General features: G+C 41.2%; 1 protein-coding gene across 2 annotated transcripts in view; it reads left to right on the top strand.

Annotated features, from left to right (window-relative positions):
• Positions 1-21,198, top strand: part of CDH20 (cadherin 20) — an 818,364-nt gene that overhangs the window by 683,931 nt on the left and 113,235 nt on the right. For both annotated transcript variants that reach the window (XM_073550198.1, XM_073550197.1), the window contains 2 exons: positions 9,405-9,756; positions 16,738-17,032. In XM_073550198.1, coding sequence (XP_073406299.1) covers positions 9,526-9,756; positions 16,738-17,032 — 526 coding nt within the window. In that variant the 5' untranslated portion in view covers positions 9,405-9,525. The remainder of the gene's footprint in view (positions 1-9,404; positions 9,757-16,737; positions 17,033-21,198) is intronic.

Here is a 21,198-nt window from a genome sequence, read left to right as displayed (position 1 = left end):
GAGCTTTTTGGGCAAAGGCATCAACATAGAGTTTACAGGAGAAAAAAGAGGCATTCAAAGAAAAAAACACGGTCCATACAGTCAAACATGGCAGAGGTTCCCTGATGTTTTGGGGTTGCTTTGCTGCCTCTGGCACTGGACTGCTTGACCGTGTGCATGGCATTATGAAGTCTGAAGACTACCAACAAATTTTGCAGCATAATGTAGGGCCCAGTGTGAGAAAGCTGAGTCTCCCTCAGAGGTCATGGGTCTTCCAGCAGGACAATGACCCAAAACACACTTCAAAAAGCACTAGAAAATGGTTTGCGAGAAAGCACTGGAGACTTCTAAGGTGGCCAGCAATGAGTCTAGACCTGAATCCCATAGAACACCTGTGGAGAGATCTAAAAATGGCAGTTTAGAGAAGGCACCCTTCAAATATCAGGGACCTGGAGCAGTTTGCCAAAGAAGAATGGTCTAAAATTCCAGCAAAGCATTGTAAGAAACTCATTGATGGTTTCCGGAAGTGGTTGGTCGCAGTTATTTTGGCTAAAGGTTGTGCAACCAAATATTAGGCTGAGGGTGCCAGTACTTTTGTCTGGCCCATTTTTGGAGTTTTGTTTGAAATGATCAATGTTTTTCTTTTTGCTTCATTCTCTTTTGTGTTTTTTCATTTAAGACAAATTAAATGAAGATAATAATACCAAAGAATTTGTGATTGCAATCAATTTCAGGAAGAAACTGAGTATTATCGGACAGAATTGCAGAGGTGTCAATACTTTTGGCCACAACTGTATATCCTACCCAAGCCACGAAAAGCAGGCCCAACCTCAATCAGGGTTTCCGCTTCATCATATACATCCAGTCTCCCCTCTTCCTCCTCCTCCGCCTCGTCATCGTATGCTGAATTACCCTCCGCATCACTCCCAAGTTGGGAGCTGTGCAGCAGCACATAGGCAAAGCAGCAAAACGCTCTGCTGAAGCTGATCTGCTTAGGTGACACACCACACACTGCAGCAGAGCTGTGTCAAGAAATAAAACAACAGACCGATCAGTGGCTCTCCCCACTGAAACTCCAACCTGGTCTGGTTGTCAGCGACAATGGGCGTAACCTGGTGGTGGCTTTAAAGCTCGGGAAGCTGGTACACGTGCCATGCATGGCTCACGTGCTGAACCTGGTGGTGCAGAAATTTATAAAAACATACCCTGACTTGCCGTACCTACTTGAGAAGGTGCGCCGCATTTGCGCCCAATTCCACCATTCCTCAACCGCTGTTGCCGGTCTTGCAGCACTTCAAAAGCAATTTAATTTGCCAAACCACAAACTCATTTGTGATCTGCCAACACTGTGGAACTCAACATATCATATGTTGGCAAGGGTAAGTGAGCTGCAGAGGGCACTTTCTGAATACCAGCTTAAACATGCCCGTCACACTGAGACTCAGCCAAGACACATAACAACTGTCAAGTGGGTGTGGATCACTGATATTTGTGAGGTGCTTGATAACTTTGAGTACTGCACCAAGCTTGTGAGCGGTGATCAGGCTATTATCAGTGTAACCATCCCTATGCTATGTCTGCTGAAAAAATCGCTGCAGAATCAAAAAATTGAATCTTTGCGTGCCCAGCAGCTGGGTATGGAGCAAGATTTCACAATGGGTGATCCTACCCAGCCCAGCCAATATCATCAGGTAACATTGGGGGATGAAGAGGATGATGAAAATGAGGAGGGAGAGGACTTCTTTTTCAGTGGTACCGAGGGGACACCTCATGCTACAGAGGGGAATCCCAATCCAAGCTTCATGTCTGTCCAGCATGGGTGGGATGAAGAGGAGGTGGAGGAGGAGAGTCAGTGTGAGGAGAGGATGGGTATTGTTACTCCTTCAGGGGTCACAGAAAATTTGCCTCTATGCAGCTTGGCACATATGGCACACTTCATATCTGACTGTCTGTGCCAAGACCCTCGCGTAATCCACATTTTCAATAGCAACCTATACTGGTTGGCCACCTTTCTAGACCCACGGTACAATGACAAATTTCCTTCGCTACTGTTGCAGTCACCAAGGGGTTTCACAATGGAATCCTTCAAGAAGGCTGTTGTCGATAATTTGATGGCAACAGCACCCTCAGACACCACTGCTAGCAGAGATACCAGCTCTGTGCAACAGCATGCATTAATGAGGAGAGAGACGCCAAGCAGGTCAAAAGAGGTGGTGGTAAAATGTCCACAAACTGGGCCATCTTCAATAAACCGGCTCATCACCAAGGACTAGCTGGAACAGTAGCAATGTCAAGGAGGGAGAACTTGAACAAGATGGTCAACGACTATCTAAGTGACCATACCTGCGTCCTTCCTGATGCTTCTGTACCGTTTAATTACTGGGTATCCAGGCTGCATAGTTGGCCCGACCTCTCCTTCTATGCCTTGGAGGTGCTGGCCTGCCCTGCTGCTAGTGTGATGTCAGAGCATGTTTTCTTTGCCCCTGGGGCAATCATCACAGATACACGCACACGGTTGACTACAGAGAATGCAGACAGGCTGACTCTGATAAAATTTAACAAGGACTGGATTTTGCAACAGTATTTAAGCTCTCCAGATGACAGTATCCCAACCTAAAATCACCCAACACATTTTTTTTATAAATTGGTGATCACATCCATCCCTTCCCTTACAAGCCCCTTTTCTTCTTCTTTTACACATGTTTTCAAAACTTGCTTCTGACACTTGTACCTCATGGTCAATAAGATAAAAACAATGTTACGTTAATTAATATTTCCCATCGGAGGCACTTGTGATGAGAGTGAGACCCTTCTTCCTTCATCAACCATGCTATCATGCCCCTTGGGCTAGTTTTTGGAGACACTATTGCTATGCCTGGACACTGGGCACAGCCACCTCTCCTGGCTTTATCATAATGGTTTGGTCCTTCAGACCTGCCTTGCTTCCTTCATCAACCATGATACAGCCCCTTGGGCTAATTTTTGGAGACACTATTGCTATGCCTGGACACTGGACACGGCCACCTCTATGCTCATAGTCCTGGCTTTATCATAATGGTTTAGCCAAACACTTACACAGCTGTCAGTAGATTGCCTCCAGCATCACTCGCTCCAACGGTACTTCTGATATATCACTGACTGGCACTGCGTAAGTGGCGTACGAGTCCCGCTCTTCTGGCAAAAAACCAAAGGACTTAAAATAGTGTTTGTATATTCTAGTGAAGCAGTGGTGTAAAAACAATCGTGCAGCCCCTGACCAGGTGTCCCCATGTTATATACATTTGTTTACATTTTTTAACATTTCCACATCATTTAGCATTTTCCTCAGCCCCCAGACCGCTTTGAAGTGCAGAGACTAATCCCACCACTGCACTGAAACACACATAAAGGAAAGTGACAAACAGGGAAACACCACTTAGCTTTGCTCTGTTGCTATTGCTCCCAGCCACAGAGTCCAACACCAAAGTTCAGCTTCACCCCTGAAGCTCGACACCTGAATTCAGCTTCCACCTGAAGCTATAACACCAGAGCTCACCTGAGCTGCCAGGAACTCCTCTCTATAGTTCCTTCCTTCACCAGACTTGGTTGGTAATGAGCATATCACCAACACTGATTGCAACACCTGACACTCTTTTATAAGTCAGCCAGAGCAACCACACCTGCTTCATAATCACGTGTACTAAACTAAAGGAACCAGTGTGCAATGACCCTAACGGCCACCGGGGGCAAAACTAGAACTGAAACCACCACAGTGCAATAACCCTAATGGCCACCGTGGGCAAAACTAACTCCGAGCACACAGCTCAAGGAAAAAAAAAGGGTACCTGTGCATTTATCTGTCATAATCCAACCTGGATCATGACAGAGGTCTAGTGTGACGTTTCCACAATCAGTGATGGTTTGGGGAGCCATGTCATCAGCTGGTGTAGGTCCACTGTGTTTTATCAAGACCAAAGTCAGAGCAGCCATCTACCATGAAATTTTAGAGCACTTCATGCTTCTGTGGCACCCCTGCAGTCTCAGTCGCCACAGGGTACAGCACTTCATCGAGAGGTGTGGTACTCTGCTCTCAGGTAAGGAAGGGGCACTGCCAGGACTCACCCACCAGCATCCAACACTAGTCCCCATCTGGCACAGGGCGAGTTAAGCAGAGGGTGTGGGTGGAGGAAATAGTTAAGGGTAGGACAGCTTAAGAGAAAGCTGACAGTTGGAAGGGGAGAGTTGTCACGGTAACAGGAGTAACAATTGGTGGGAGGAATTAGTGCTGAGGTAATGAGATTATTCTGGAAAGAGTCAGTCAGTCAGAAGGGAGAGAGAAGGAGTTGCTTATGGAGATTGAAGCTGAGTGCAGCTTGTCTCCTGACTAAAGAGAGTGAGTGAGACGTAGTGAAGATAGAGAAGAAAGGAAGGAAAGCTCCAGGAGGAGAGGAAGAAGAGGTCTTAGGGGCACTGATAGTGAGCAATCCATCCTTGGGGCCCGCATCCAACGGAGTGGTCGGTGGAGGGACCAGGTCGCAGATAGGGGACCGGCCCCAAAACTAGTGGAGAAACTAAGGACTCAGCTAGAAAACTGGAGGCGGCAGTATATTTAAATGCTGCAGCTGACCCCACACTCATTCGCTGAAAAGGCAGACATATAGAAACCAGAGGTCTGACCAACGTCGCCCAACAAGATCCGAGTCTGCTGGCTCGGGACACTGTGTGTGAAGATGCAGGGCAGAAGAGGTGGTAAGCCAGTGTAGTGAGACAGCCAGGAAAGGAACATCAAAGGGAGCCCTAGCAGCATGCACCCTAAGATACCTGAGAGCTGTCTGGACCACAAGCCTGGAGGACACAGCACCCCAGCTGGGGACTGTAACAATTGAACTGTGTGTAAAAGCGTGAAGACTGCACTCTGCTGTGTCCTCAGGTTAGTTGGTGCATCATCTGCCCTGCACTATAACACCATCATCACCGTTTTACACCTTAACTGCACTGGGGAATAGCTCTGCCTGTGGAGAGCTGAACCAACTCTGCTGCATTACCATCTGCCCCAGTGGACAGAAGCTGCAGCGTCGGCTAACACCTTAAATGCCGAATACCACAGGTGGCATCATGAACTAATCCCCTATACACTTTATTTCCCCTTTCAATCATCATTTTTTATTGGACCCCCAGGTTCGTGGACTGGGTCACCGCTGCCGTGACACATCCCCTTAAGAACCGGCCCGGTATCGAGTATCCCCCACGGCCCTGGCGGGCACTCTATTTCCCTCTGCCAACAAGATATTTGGAGATGGAAATGTAATTCTCCAGCAGAACTTGGCACCTATCCACACTGCCAAAAGTACCAATACTGCCTGCCTGTGGAGAGCTGAACCAACTCTGCTGCATTACCATTTGCCCCAGTGGACAGAAGCTGCAGCATCGGCTAACACCTTAAATGCCAAAACCACAGGTGGCATCATGAACTAATCCCCTATAAACTTTATTTCCCCTTTCAATCATCATTTTTTATTGGACCCCCAGGTTCATGGACTGGGTCACCACTGCCGTGACACATCCCCTTAAGAACCGGCCCGGTATCGAGTATCCCCACGGCCCTGGCGGGCACTCTATTTCCCTCTGCAAACAAGCTTTTTCGAGATGGAAATTTCATTCTCCAGCACCTGTCCACATTGACAAAAGTACCAATACCTGGTTTAAAACAACAGTAACACTGTGCTTGATTGGCCAGCAAACTTGCCTGACTTTAACCCCACAGAGAATCTATGGGATATTGTCAAGAGGAAGATGAGAGACACCAGACCCAACAATGCAGACGAGCTGAAGGCTACTTTCAAAGCAACATGGGCTTCCATAACACCTAGCAGTGAAACAGGCTGATCACCTCCATGCCACGCTGCATTGATGCAGTAATTGATGCAGGAGCTCCGACCAAGTATTGAGTGCATTTACTGAACATACATTTGAATAGGCCAACATTTTGGATTTTAAAATCATTTTTCAAGCTGGCGTTATAAAGTATTCTAATTTACTTAGATAATGACTTTTGGGTTTTCATTGGCTGTAAACTGTGCTAAGATGATAGCGTCCATAAAAAAAAAAGCAAAAGGTAAAATAAGAGATAAAAAAGGAAAAAAGAAGAAGGGGGAGGGCAAAATGGGAAATGGAAGAAACTGAGGAAAGAAAAAGAACTTAAAAGAAAGTAAGAGGGAAAGCCTATATAGTCATCATCTGAAGACCACGTAATGGTTATGCTATCTGTATAGATCATATGAAGAGTTGATCAAACGACAATTCTAGAAAAATAGAAAACAGTAATGTAAATATCATTAGATTAATAAATCATATTCCCTATTGAGTTCTTTTTGGAGACAATGTTTGTAAATAATGGATCCGGAAGAATTGCTGCTTTGTAAGAAATCTAATGTGATTTCCTCCTCTCTCGGCTATGGGTACCTGTTCTATCATTTGAAATTTGAGTTGGGAAATAGAATCTCTGGCTCCAAAGAAAAGGTCTGGAGTGGATAGACATTTTTTCATGCATCTAATTGTGGACTTATGATTAGAGATCCTGTCTCTTATGATCTGTGTTGTTTCGCCTATATAAAGAAGGCAGCAATGCCAATTGATAACATTAGAGAGCTCACAAGTATAATAGTCTTTAAAAGGGAATGATTGTCCAGTATGGGGATGAGAAAAGGAGCCCCCCATAATTACTTTATAGCATGAATGACAGTTCAGGCAAAGAAAGTTTCCATGGTGTCGAGTCTTAAGGAACTGTTGAGGGAGTTTCCTGAAGCTCCTTATATCCGCATGTATCAAAAAGTTCTTAATATTAGGTGGTTGTTTTGATTTATACTAAACAGGTTTCTAGAACGTCTCAATCTGTGGTTGGCACGTGACTGTCTGTATGACTGGAACAACATGCACGTAAAGTATGCACTAAGTTTATTTATTTTCAATTACTTACATAGCATGAACATATTTTCAGATCTATATTGAGATAAACATAACCTACATCCGTTTCTCTACTCAGTGGGACTCACAATCTAATTTTACTCTCTCTATATGTTAGCCTAGAAATAAGTCTTTAGAGCTTGAGGGAAAAAAACACACAAACATATGGGTACAATAGGTAAATTGGATACAGATATTGCTCATAATTGATGCCAAACACAAAGATCCATGTTTGCCCTTATTTGAAGATGAAGGCACAAAAGATACTCCAGTCTTCAGCCTTTATCTGTATAAGTATAGATACAAAATGCTACTGAAGTGCATTGAGGGTGAAGAAACAGATGATAGGAAGGATCCGACTCTAAGGAAAATTTAGGAAGCAAGAGCATGGACCAGTTAGATTAGTGAGGTGCGGTGATAGGCCAGTCTAAAGAGATGTGCTCTTAGGGCACCATTAAAACTGTGGATACGGTGAATTAATGAGATTGTTTGGGATAATTTAGTTCAGATGACTAGGCAGCACGAGAAAAGGCATAAAGATGACAGTGGGAGCTTTGGATAATGGAGGACATTGGTCTTAGATCATTAACAGAATGAAGAACACCAGAAGGGTATTTCAAGAAGACGATGACAGAGATCTAGGGTGGTGCAGAACTATAGAGAGCGTTGTGGGTTACAGTGATAAGTTTATGTTGTATTCTCTAGCAGATGGACAACCAGTGCAGTGACTGACATAGGGTGGAGGAACCAATGTAGTGGCTGGAAAATATGACCTTGATAGCTGAATTCAGAATAGATTGGAAAGAGGAAAGCTTAGTAAGAGGGAGATGGATATATGGCATACATTTTTACATTCACATGTATTTCATACAGTGATGACTGTCAATCACTGCCTAGGACCGTCCACTAGAATCATGTGCTTACAAACACTATGGATTTCAATAAGCAAAATGCAAGTTATACTGAAATTTTCCTACAAAAATATGTACAGTGCTGTGCAAATTAATTGGGACAAAGCATTTTTTTTTTTTAAGTAAAATCATAAGTTGGTTACCAGTCAGTGATTCAAACCAGTTTTAATTGCTTTGAACAGGTGTAAATGCCTCTTCAAAGCAGTTAAAACTGGTTTGAATCACTGACTGGTTTCCAACTTACGATTTTACTTAAAAAAATGCTTTGCCCCAATTAATTTGCACAGCACTGTATCAATCTGATCAGCTGTTCCTGCTCTATATCATCCTGTCTGCAGAACAGAAACCATTTTCAACATGACAGGTTCCCTTTAATATTATTTTCTGTTATTTGCAGTGGAGCTGTATTGAATTCTTTAGAAGTGGGAATTAAAGGGAAATTGTATACATAATGCCTTTCTTGGAGACACGCAGCTGTTCAGTTGCTGCCAATAAATTAAAGTACAAAAAAAAAAGTTGTAAAATGTATTGCCACTAAGTTGCCAAATCATAAATAAACATTGCTATAATTGCTTGTGCGAGCCAGATGGAGAGAGGACAAGAGAGGAAGCAGAAGGAGAATTGACTTAAGGGCCTTTAAACTGAGCATCGCAATGCTATTGCTATAAAAGATGTTCGGAGTGTTTTGACGGAGTAACTTGAGCGCATTGCCACCTCATTAAGTTCCACAAAACTGTGAAAGAAAAAGTTTTCCTCCTCAATAGCTCCAAGTGAGGTCACCGGCTAATCTGACTTCAAGGCAACAAAAGACCCTTGACTGATGAGAGAGCTCCCTGCATTGGAGGTCCACATTCCTTTACCTAAACAAGGCTTTCAGACTAAAGAAAGAAAACCTGTTTCGTCTGACTGGCACAATATCGTACAATGGCATATGACTGTCAAACCCCCAATCTCCCATGAGGATCACATAATGATTAACTGACCATTCAGATCTGGGCTGTGTCCCTGCATTATCTGTATGATGCACGTCTCCGGAAAACTGCAATTCATGTGACATTGAATGCCACAGCAAGCGTAAAATAGTAATTAAGGTCAGGAATGGTACAGATTTGCCATAAAAATAACCGCTATATGCTTTTGTGTCTCAACAAAATATATATTTAGAAAAAAAAGCACAAAAAAAAAGCAGATGTCCTTGGAAATTGCTTGGTAGGTATTCTATTTTCTGGAAGCGAATGCTTATATTCAGCAGTTTCAAAGGGCTTCTCAGATCATAAATACTGTATTTCTGAGAGCACGCTGTTAACTCCAGCAAATCAATAATACAGTGGAACCCTGTTGTAATCAAAGTAGCCAAAGTGAAGTAATCCTCCCCACTAACTACAACCCCCAGTGTGCCTGTGTCCAAAGGTACTTTGTTGTATATAGGAAGATAACAGGCCTCTTTGTTCCTAAACATACTGTTCATATTTTATTATCATGCTACTCCGCATTTCGTAGCAGAAAATATCATTATTTCCACTGATGATATCATTTGACTTTACGCTACTTTATTCTTTCCCAATTTCCCAGGTACCTGCTGGAAGGACTACTTTCAAAGACAAAGGATCAAACAGCTTTTTCCTACTATATTTATTTGACATCATCTTGTACCGCACTTTTATTAATTAAAGCTAAAAGAGATCACAAGAGAATGCGACATTTGAAGAATTATCCCGGACAAGGCGTCTACATTTACTACATGATGCTGTTGGACTTGACAAATGGAGTTTTTGGCTCTTCCAGTCATCATCTCATCAGAGAATTAGATGAGAAATCCCTGAATAAACAGTTGCAGCACAATCGGCTGAAGAGGAGCTGGGTATGGAACCAGTTCTTTGTTTTGGAGGAATACACGGGAACAGACCCTCTCTATGTCGGAAAGGTAAGACGCTCGAAAGAGCATAAAAAACGATGTGGAAAACACACTTCTCTGCTGTCGGCCAATGGTCCTGTACAGCAGTAATTTATGGCACCTATATTGGTGTCACCTTGAGATATCTGGAAAGCGTTTTAACTGCTTTACAACCAATGAATGAATACAAATCTTGCATTAACTAGGCAGCTCCCTATACTAAGGTGCCAACACATCAAATGTTCCATAATGTGACAACCTATTATAGTTTTACAGCTATTCCAGTAGTGAATGATGATAATCCCACCTATGAATAAATTAATTATCCGGTTGTTTTGTCCTTCCTCAATTCCATGCCCTGCCGCACAGACCAGGCACAGTGCCTCTTCTGCAAGGCATGCAGCATATAGCCCTAACCTCCTCTTACAATGTTAGGGCAGTTTCACACGTCAGTGTCTCCGGTACGTGAATGTGTCTATGCAGATGTCAGCATGTTTTCACGGACCGTGTGTCTGTGTGCAAAACACGCTGACATGTCCGTTTTTGTGCAACAGCACGGATCACACGGACCCATACAAGTCAATGGGTCCGTGTCAACACGTACCGCACACGGATGCTGTCTGTGTGCGATCCGTGTGCGTTTTTAAAAGTCAAAGGGTTAACATTGAAGATAATTTTTCAAAAACACGGACACGGACAGCACACGGATGGTACACACGGACATACGGATAGCACACGGATGTCACACGGATGACCTCCGTAAGCACACGGACACACGGACACGGATAGCTCCGGTACCGGAATTATCTGGACGTGTGAAACTGCCCTTACCCAGGGTCTGTGGACATTTTAAAGGGAAGCTATCATCAGAAGATGACTTATATTTTAAATCAGGTTTTGCTTTATGTAAGATGTGTTTTTTAAACTTTTTTGGGGCAAATATCTTTTCTTTTCTCACCATATCACAATCTGAATTAAAACTAAAAATTAGACATCCTAGAATTTTTTTTACGTTGTCCACTGGTGGTTTTTTTTAGATCATTCACAGCTTCTTGCTGTTTCAAGAAAAAACACAGGTACGGAACCAAAATTTAACAGAACGTGACCCTATCTTTTGTACTGAAGTATCTATTGAGCTTGTGCAAAAGTTATTGTTAAAGGAGTAAAGAAGGATCAGCTGTGACATTGGCTCTTGTGAAAGGTGGACCCTGTGTCATCGGCTGTGCGTACAGGTTTTAACTGTCACTGTGATCCTGCCTCTGATGATAAGTAGTTTGCTGAAAACTCTCCCTGAAAAGACAGGAAGTATGTGTCAGAAAATCCCCAGTGGGAAGTGTTAAAGTTGCAAGATTACTATTATTATTATTGTTAAAAACATGCAAAAAAAAGTCAAAATAAATGTAAAACTAAAATCCGATTTAAATTATAATTTTGTGATGATTGCTTTCCTCTAATTACATCCTAAAGAACACTGTAATAATGTCGCGCACTATCTGGTATCTATAGAGGAAACAACGACAGCCAATCATATATTGGAAGCACTGCCTTGCCTTAGTCTCATTTACAGCTTATACAAACCATAATATCAAGGACTCAGCACATTATAAAATAAGAACTTTATGGCTTAATAATTTGAAGTGTTCAAAAATTACCTAAAAGAGAATCACCCTTTAAATTAAATGGGTTCTTCACCACTATTACCACACATATTAATCAGTCCCTTGTATTTTAAGGAAAAAAAAAATATATTCAGCATTATGAGCAATGCCGCTTCTCTATAGTCTGTTTGAACATTCGGCAGTAATGTAAAGGCTGCAGCCGATCAGCAGATACTCTTTGACTGCAGCAGTCACAGGTTACAGAAAATGGCACAACACTGCAGAGCTTGGTATCATTTTATTCAATAATATGCTCTTACATGGAATCTGTCACCTGGTTTTGGCTACCTCATCTGAGAGCACCATAATGTAGGGTCAGAGGCCCTGATTCCAGTGAAGTATCACTTGTTTTACTTGGTGCTGAAGTTTTGGTTAAAAGCTGTTTTATCTGCTGCAGATGTAGCAGGGGTCAGAATTCTGAGCTCTGTATAACCACGCCCACACGGATTGGTGTGTTTTCTGTGTACACTGTGCATAAGCAGAAAGCTGACAATCACTGGTGGGGGCGTTGCTGTACTACATGGCAAGTGGCCAAGACGTCCTCTAGTGATAATCTCCTGCTGATTTTCTAAAAACTTACTAAGCAACCCAGTAAGTGACACATCACTGGAATCACGGCTGTGCCCCTACATTATTCTACACTCAGATTAGGTAACAGATTCACTTTAAGGGTTTTCATGAGGATAAAAAAGGAATCTTTATTTTCCAAATGTTGTGTCACTCTAGTCCATGGACTGTGTCTGGTGCTGCAGCTCAGCAACATTCACTTTAAGGCCATGTTCACACGTTGAGTATTTAGTCAGCATTTTACATCAGTATCTGAATGCCAAAAACATGAATAGGTGAAAAACGCAGACGTGGTGCACTGTGAACGTGGCCTAGCGGGTTGAGCTGCAACGCCGGCCGGTGGACACCATCCTAGTAAATTTTTTACTTCTACTCTTGTTCCCTTTTTGAGACACATTAACCCCTTCCATTTCAGCCCATTATACAGAACATTTACAGAGATGATTTAAAGAATGGACTGAGGTTAAACTTCTTGGAAAGTGGTCCTATGATTCGGCGTGTCACACCAGTGGTTAATGAGCCATCCTCTCTATGTTCTGCCATGGCCGACTCAACAGTCAGTATTGGTACAATGGAAACAAGTCAGTGGTCGTGATCACTATCCTTTGATAGATGTCCCATTCTCTACAATGGGCTCTTATGAGACCAGTTATACAGTGTTTGTGATGAATAATTGCTTAGATTTCATATAAAGAAATGTTTCCTTAGTGCATCCTATACACCGCGATTCCCCAGTATAACGCTGCAATTATAGTGTCTTCATCGGAGGCTCCGCCATGTCTTACGGTATGCAGCAGTGCCTATAGTTTCAGGCTATTTGTATATGACAGTTGCTAATTACAACCATGGTAATTTCTAACTAGTGAAATGTCAGTGCAGTTCCTCTTGTAATAATGAAGATGTTTCCAGCAGAGAAGGATTAATTTGTTGGTTTACTTTGTGAAAGGAGATTTTTTTTTCCTGAGCGCATAAATTAATGAAAAAAAATTCAGCTTTGTATTTCTTAGCGAGTTGTTTTTAGAATCGGATCTTAATCATTACTACACGCTAATTAAAACCTTCACTTAATAAGCCACACACCACAGAAGGAAGCATTGTTCTCTGGGCAATTTCCAGTGACTACTCAAAATGCCAGTCGAAAGAAGTGACAACAGAGACGTTTACTAGGACGGCCGATACCGCTGCACCTGCTGCTTTGTTCAAGTGCAATGGCGTACATGATCTGTTCGCTACTGTCCTGGACAGATTCTGTACCAAGAGTGTTGTAGATTTTAAATAAATCACTATTTCGTTTCTTTAGGGCTGAAAAAGTGTATTTGTACAAAACACTGTTCAGGATGTGCACAGATGTGTTCCTCAAATTTTCTTAAGAGCCATCATTTCTTATTAAACAAATCGAAGACATTATTGTAACATACTAGGAAAACCCTTGACAGACTGCAATCCACATCATTACCACTGGGTGGCCTCATATAGACACATATAGTAGAAACATCTCCCAACAGAGTACTGGGAAGCATATTTTTTTGAAAGCTAACCATCTCTCGTCTCTTATCTCAGAATCGGGCCAAAAGGAAAGGTAAGAAATATCACAACTATGCAGTCTTACCTCTTTTTTATGTAGATAAAGGCTTTTTAATTATATGAAAATGGCCTGTCATTTAGCTCATCCCTGGGATCCAGCTTTAGTAACATTCCATAAAGGGTGGTCTGAAGCTGTTATTTATTTTAATATACTTAAAAAAGGAGATGCACTGGAATTCTCAAACAAAGTACCATCATACAGGAGTCAGTAAAGATATACAAATTAAGCAATTAGATAGAGTAGTGAGGGAACAATAGGGACTTTTTAATTGTAGTATATTAGAAAAGAGATTTAGATCATGACTTTAAAAAAACAGACTTTAGGATTAAAATAAATATAAGTTTTGGCCCATCCATTTCGAACCAGAAAGAGAGCGCACTGTCACCACATTGTAAGGAACAAATCCTGCAAGCAAAGACCAGCCCTGCTCCTGCATCTGATGTCACTTGTGGAGGTGAGGCAGGTCAATTCTTGCAGGATTTTCTGCTTACAACGCGCACTGACAGCACGTTCTCTTGGTGGGCCATCATTTCAGATCAGAGCCAAAGAGCGAGTGCACTGTTATTATGCATTAAAGAGAATATTGTACAGTGAAAAGATCCTACTGAGAATATATCGGAACTGACAACCAGTGCATACTGAGTAGATCAGGGACTAGTGCAGCCCTGAAAGGGCCGTCTTTTTGACGCATCGTATCAGGCTGGGAGCAGAGGCTGTGGCAGTGACCACAACCTTTGCCCCCGAGTAGTGTTGGAACAATAGTGACTTTTTAATTAAAGTACATCAGAAAGGAGATAAGATTATGAGATTAAATAGACATTTTGGATTAAAATAAATGTTAATTTCGGGCCAACCTGTCACACCATGGAGAAGCAGTAACCAAACATAGCTTTCTCCTGCAGTGGTCAACCGAGAAGACATTCTAGGCGGTCTAATCTTTCAAAAGTTCATTTTTAGCAGTGCCTAATGCACACCAGACCTAGATGCAGAATTCAATGTTGTAAAATCATTTTTTTCTTGCAGTACAACTCTAGAAACATCAATAAATGAATATACATTTCACAAAAGCATAAAGCTGTGATGATTTGATAGCAGAGGGATCTAAAACACATCAAGGACTTCAGCTTTCCACTGCCCCCGCAGGCCCTGCACTGGGCACAATCCATTGTACAATATTTCTTGGAGTGTTTGTGTAACTGTGACCCACAGATATGTGAACATATGTCTTAAAAGCATATATTTCATCCATTTTTTCTGTGAACATTAAATAAACGCAGGCACTAAAATATGGAACTAATTAAATATTCTGCATGTTAAAAAGTTCAAGCTATTTATGACAAATGTTCTTTTTTTCACATTTAAGTGCCTATATTACTACCATGTATTATTACTGGCATTTTCAGTAGGTAAATTATCTGCATATCCTTTTTAAAACTAATTACCTATCTTATTAATAAATTATAATATATCATAAGAATTCTTGTTATTTTTAGCGAGAGTCTATTCCCATTATCTGTTTAATTACATGGCGAAAGCCAATATTTTGCAATAATTGTGTTCACAAGATTCATGCAATCAGCTAAATTCCTCCCATGCCTTTTAAGTAGGAGTATGACTAGAGAATACAATGTTGATAAAATTACAAGAAAAATGTTAATGTTGCTATTTTTCTTATGGCCAATATTTCAAGAGAGCATGTAACTTGCCATAAATATGTGATATCTTTTACCTTGTTTCAATGCCACTATTCTTCCGAATTTGGCCTTTTTTCGTTCCTGTGTGTCTCCTTTCCTGAGATATGGTCCCCTCTTCCCTGTATGGAAATATAATCTTGTTAGCCAAGGGGCGTAATCTTCACAAAGACACCCACAGAGAAAAGTTGAAGAGGTTATCCAGGATTATTTTATTTTTTTATTATGGGCCTAAGAACTTACAGGCAAGTATTTGCAATCTACCTGCTGGTTCTGCCCAGTATCTGCTGGATCAGAGAGGCCACAGATCAGTCTCTAACATCACGTTGACCGATCATTTGCTCCTCTTCCGCTCTGCTCTGTTGACTGGGCATTACTGCCGATGTAATGCTGATTGATAGCCAGCTCCCCACTGCCCCATTGAGAGAGTAGCCGGAAGAGGATGAGCTGCTCTGTTGATGTGAGGTCGAATGAAATAGCAAATCAGCAGCAGAAGCAGTCTGTGATCACTCTGAACCGGCGCCGGACAGAACAGACAGATAGTTAGCAATTACCTGCCAGTCAATTCAACAAACAATGCCAAATTGCGGAGTACATCAGCATTAAGACAAGGTTAAATTAGTTTTATGGCAATTCAAAAACTCTCCCTTAGGGCTTATTCACACGTCAGTATTGTGTTAAAAAACATTTGTTTTCTGATTATCTTGCAGCTCAAAAGATAATCGTTCTCGGTGGCACACTGTCCTGTGTAAAGTTGACTTGTACTGCTGAGAACCGTGGCAGCCTATGTGAACAGACTGATCTACATCAGATCGCTGTACGCATCATTTACATTGGTCTTTCTTTGTTAGCAGGCTATTAAACATCTGCTGATCGGTAAAGGTTCATCAATCGGCGGTTGTATTGTGCTGCCGGTCGATCTGTTAAAATGGACCTTTATATTTCCATTCTCTGCTGGAACTTACACAATATCTTTGCTGCCATATGATTGTTCCTAATTTTATGGCAACCGAGCCAAATGAGAGAATGACATTTTTGCTTGCTGCCATCCAGAAGTGTAAAACCTGAACAAACCTGACCCTCTTCAGTGCTTCACAAAGGTATCCAGTGTAAACAGTCCTCTGTGAGCTACAGACATCTGCAGAACATATGTCCTGATAATTTCCGCAATGTATTAGTGAAGCTTGCACGATATTACCTAGACAACTGAGGAGGTCAGAACAGTTTTTTGCCGTTTGAAACAGAGACGGCTACAGAAATTATTACACCCCATGGCAAAACTCAGAATGGGCCTCACACACATTTATTTTTTTTTAGGTTCATTTTTACCATGAATTCAGGAAAACTCATTTTGTGGAAAATATTTGCGAATCTCCAAAGCCGCCTGTACCATCCGTAAACTTAATTGTGCCCATACCGTTATGTGGTAGAGTTCATAGCAGCAGCATTGAAATATGTGACATACGCATAATAAGTGCACGTTTTGTAATATTTTTACTTCTTTTTATAGCTTCATTCAGATATGGATGAAGGAGATGGCTCAATAAAATACATACTAACTGGTGATGGAGCAGGAACCATGTTCACAATTGATGATATGACAGGTGACATCCACGCCATTCAAAGACTGGATAGAGAAGAACGAGCTCAGTATACTCTCAGGGCCCAAGCTCTGGATAGAAGGACTAACAGACCCATGGAACCTGAGTCTGAATTTATTATTAAAATCCAAGACATAAATGACAATGAGCCAAGGTTCCTTGATGGACCCTACACAGCTTCTGTACCGGAGATGTCACCAGTTGGTAAGCAAAAAAAAAATAAATCTCTTAAGAAATGGTCTATATAGTCTAGCAGTAACTTCATTGCCGGCGATATGTTTTCCCATTTCTTAGAATTCTGTAAATAATTGTACGCCTTTAGTTTATGTGAGATATTAACAGGCAGAGCTGAATGGAGAAGCATTAGCTTGATCACATAAAGTAAATGCATGGTGAGGCGGTTTGCAAGGCTAAAACACATCTATTTCATAAAGAGCATAATAATCACACCACAGACAGCTGCATAATGGTACTTTGTGGTAATTACTATTGCAATGGTACTACATCTGACAGCACAAGGGATTAGACCACCATGGCTTTCCTTTGTCTTCCAGCAGGTTAACCTGATGCATATCATTATCTTCATATAGAAGCATTCACTCTACAGCAAATATTTTTCTTTACTGATATCCAAAGATTTTTTTCCCCTGAATAATGTAATATAATAAAAAGGTTTTATTCTGAGACAAACACAAGTAGACTACGAAATGCAACATTTCTGCTGATATTTTCTACTCGCCTTACTTCCCTATTAGATACTTCTTTTTCCCGTCACATATACGTACAGAGCAATAGTGTTTTCAGAATTTCAATGGTGGGATGCCGATTTTTGGGAATCAGCAGTTTAAAGATTGTAGTTACAGATACAGCATCATACAAGGTCAGAATGGGATAATTGGATCCATCAGAAGTAGTGATTGTGAGACAACCTACAGCTATAAGGAACATGTCCATCTTTAATTGCCTTGTATACTTGGTTAATATTTCACATACCGCACATACTGTATCATCCATTAAATCGGATAGATTATGTTAGTATCAACCCATAAAAATAGGTCTTACAGTTAAATGATTCGTTCTAAAGCAATAGTTCAATGAGCTGTCTCCTGTTGAACCTTAGTGGCTTGTCTTATATCAGAACCTGGGGCAAATCCTTTCGTGTTCCCATCCAACTCTGGGATCATGTACAAAATAGGTCTCATTATGAGCCTTATTGCTTGTGGTGCCAGATCTGTCTTAAGGTAGCCATCAACATTACTCTAAAGGTGATCCGAACAGTTAATTTCAACCAAGCAATCATTTTTGAGGTAAAATCTGGCAATTAATGATCTTTTTAAATCAGAGAATGTAAAGTATTTTGCAATGTTTAAACCTCTCTTCCAATAACTTCTAGTCGACAAAGGATTTTCCCTTGACAGAACTTTCCTAGAATGATCACTGTTATTTACCCGTTGTCTTTGAACACGAATGGCTGGTTATCTGATGACTAATGGACTAAAAGCTAAAAGTACATTTACACTAAAATATTATTGTGAATGATCATTCCTAGGAATGCTTATTACACGATAATCTTGCAGTGTAAACAGGTTGCCAATCACGTGATGAACGAGCAAAATGCTCATACATTGAGTGAAATGATCTTTTGTGTTGCACAAAAATCATTTCTCTCGACAGCACTTCGTTCTTTGTTAACAGCACTCGCGCTGTTGAGGGCAATGGCAGCCTATGCAAAATGAATGAACTTAAAAGATTATTCAGTTCACATACATAATTGAGGTCTGCCTGTTCAAACAGGCTATTAAATGACCACTGATAGGTAAATACTTACCAATCTGCCATAGTTAATGCTGCAAATCGGTAATATAAACCTTTAGTGTGTAAGGCTGCAACAGTGCACCAATGATTCACCAGATGATTGAGTGGTCAATGGTTGTTCAACCACAAGCAGTGGGTATGAGTATGGCTACCTTTAGTCCAGCTATGTCACCATGAACTCATGTGGCTTTCAAGAATTATATCTACAATTTGGAAATGGATGTTAACTATACAGTGTTGTAAAACAATATAGACCTTTCTAATAGGCTGGTAAGGCCTCTTTCACACTTCCGTTTTTGACCATCAGTCAAAATCCACCAGGTTTTGAAAAAAACGGATCCGCCATTTTTTTTTGCGAATCCGTTTTTTTCCCCATTGAGTTGCATTACTGGCGGATCTTGACGGATGGCCATCTGTTGGATCCGTTTTTTTGAGGATCCTCCAAATTTTTTTCGTCCGCCGGCATGCTTGGACGGACCATGCAACGTTTTTTTTGTTGTTGGATCCGCATTTTCAATTGCGCATGCCCGGAGAAAGGAAGTCAGGGAGAAAATTAACCCTGAAATCCTTTCTGGCGGACGAAAAAAATTGTGTCTCTCTCTCTCTCTCTCCTTCCCAGCCAGCGGTTCCTTTAAAATTCTTCATTCTGCGGATCCGTCACAAAACGGATCCTGTGGCATCCGTTCCCATCAGTTACGAACGGATCCGCTTTTCTGCCTTTTTGGCGGATTTTAACTGACACTATAAACTGAAGTGTGAAAGAGGCCTAAGAAGGCCTCAGAGATTTGAATACCAGTGGCCATATTGGTAATATCGTGGGTGAAACAACTGGTCAGTCATCACACCTCCATGTCTGTAAATGGTTGATCTTATGAATGTAGGATGATGTAGGATGGATGAATTGATAATTGTGTCACACACAACCTTTAGATCAGATCTACACACACCGTCAAAATTGTTGGTACCCCTTATTTAATGACAGAAAAACCCACAATGGTCACAGAAATAACTTGAATCTGACAAAAGTAATAATAAATAAAAATCTATGAAAATGTACAAATGAAAGTCAGATATTGCTTTTCAACCATGCTTCCACAGAATTTAAAAAAATAATAATAAAACTCATGAAATAGGCCTGGACAGAAATGATGGTACCCCTGAAAATAATGTGACAAAAGGGGCATGTTAAATCAAGGTTTGTCCACTAATTAGCATCACAGGTGTCTACAATCTTGGTGACATAGTGTGTATAACACTCAACATGGATCAGAGGAAGCACGAAGGAAAGAGATGTCTCAGGAGATTAGAAAGAAAATTATAGACAAACATGTTATTGGTGAAAATTATAAGACCATCTGCAAGCAGCTTGATGTTCCTGTGACTACAGTTGCACATATTATCCAGAAATTTAAGATCCATGGGACTATAGCCAACCTCCCTGGACGTGGCCGCAGGAGGAAAATTGATGACAAATCAAAAAGACGGATAATACGAATGGTAACAAAAGAGCTCCGAAAAACTTCTAAACAGATTAAAGGTGAACTTCAAACTCAAGGAACATCAGTGTCAGATCGCACCATCTGTCATGGTATGAGCCAATGAAATCTCAAGACTATCAAGGGATTCTAGAGAGAAATGTGCTGCCCAGTGTCAGAAACCTTGGTCTCAGTCGCAGGTCACTGGTCTTGCAACAGGATAATGACCCAAAACACACAGCTAAAACACCCAAGAATGGCTAAGAGGAAAATATTGGACTATTTTGAAGAGGCCTTCTATGAGCCCTGAAATAAATCCTATTGAGCATCTTTGGAAAGAGCTGAAACATGTCATCTGGAAAAGGCAACCTTCAAACACGAGACAACTAGAGCAGTTTGATTTTGAGGAGTGTGCCAAAATGCCTGTCGAGAGGTGCAGAAGTCTCATTGACAGTTACAGGAATCATTTGCTTGCAGTGATTGCCTCAAAAGGTTGTGCAACAAAATATTAAGTTAAAGGTACCATCATTTCTGTCCAGGCCTATTCTGTGGAAGCTTGGTTGAAAAGCAATGTCTGACTTTCATTTGTTCATTTTCATAAATTTTTTATTTATTATTACTTTTGTCAGATTCAAGTTATTTCTGTCTCCATTGTGGGTTTTTCTGTCATTAAACAAGGGGTACCAACAATTTTGACCCTTATATATCTTTACCAATGCTAGGAGTAAACCAATTATGAATTTATATTGCTGGAAATGGTGGAAGAAATCCTTGATGTAACATGAAATATTTACCTGCGTTAGGCTACTTTCACACTTGCGTTTTTTTGCGCTGCGCTGCGTGCGCAGTGCAAACGCAGATAAAAAGCGCATCATGCGTTTGTGTGCTTTTTTTGTGTTTTTGCGCATTTTTTTGCGCTGACGTGCACATTACCATGCGCACGTCAGCGCTCCCATAGACTATAATGTGTTTTTGGGTGAATGCGTTTTTTTGAAACAGGTCAGACGCACAAAAAATGCAACAGGATGCATTTTGTGCGCCCGGGCGCACACTACAAAAAGACGCATGCGCATACAAACG

Source organism: Dendrobates tinctorius, unplaced genomic scaffold (assembly GCF_039654945.1).
Source record: "Dendrobates tinctorius isolate UK_male_01 unplaced genomic scaffold, ASM3965494v1 ptg000163l, whole genome shotgun sequence".
Taxonomy (NCBI): domain Eukaryota; kingdom Metazoa; phylum Chordata; class Amphibia; order Anura; family Dendrobatidae; genus Dendrobates; species Dendrobates tinctorius.
The sequence above is the reverse complement of the archived record's forward strand: the minus strand, read 5'-3'. Positions and strand labels throughout refer to the sequence as shown.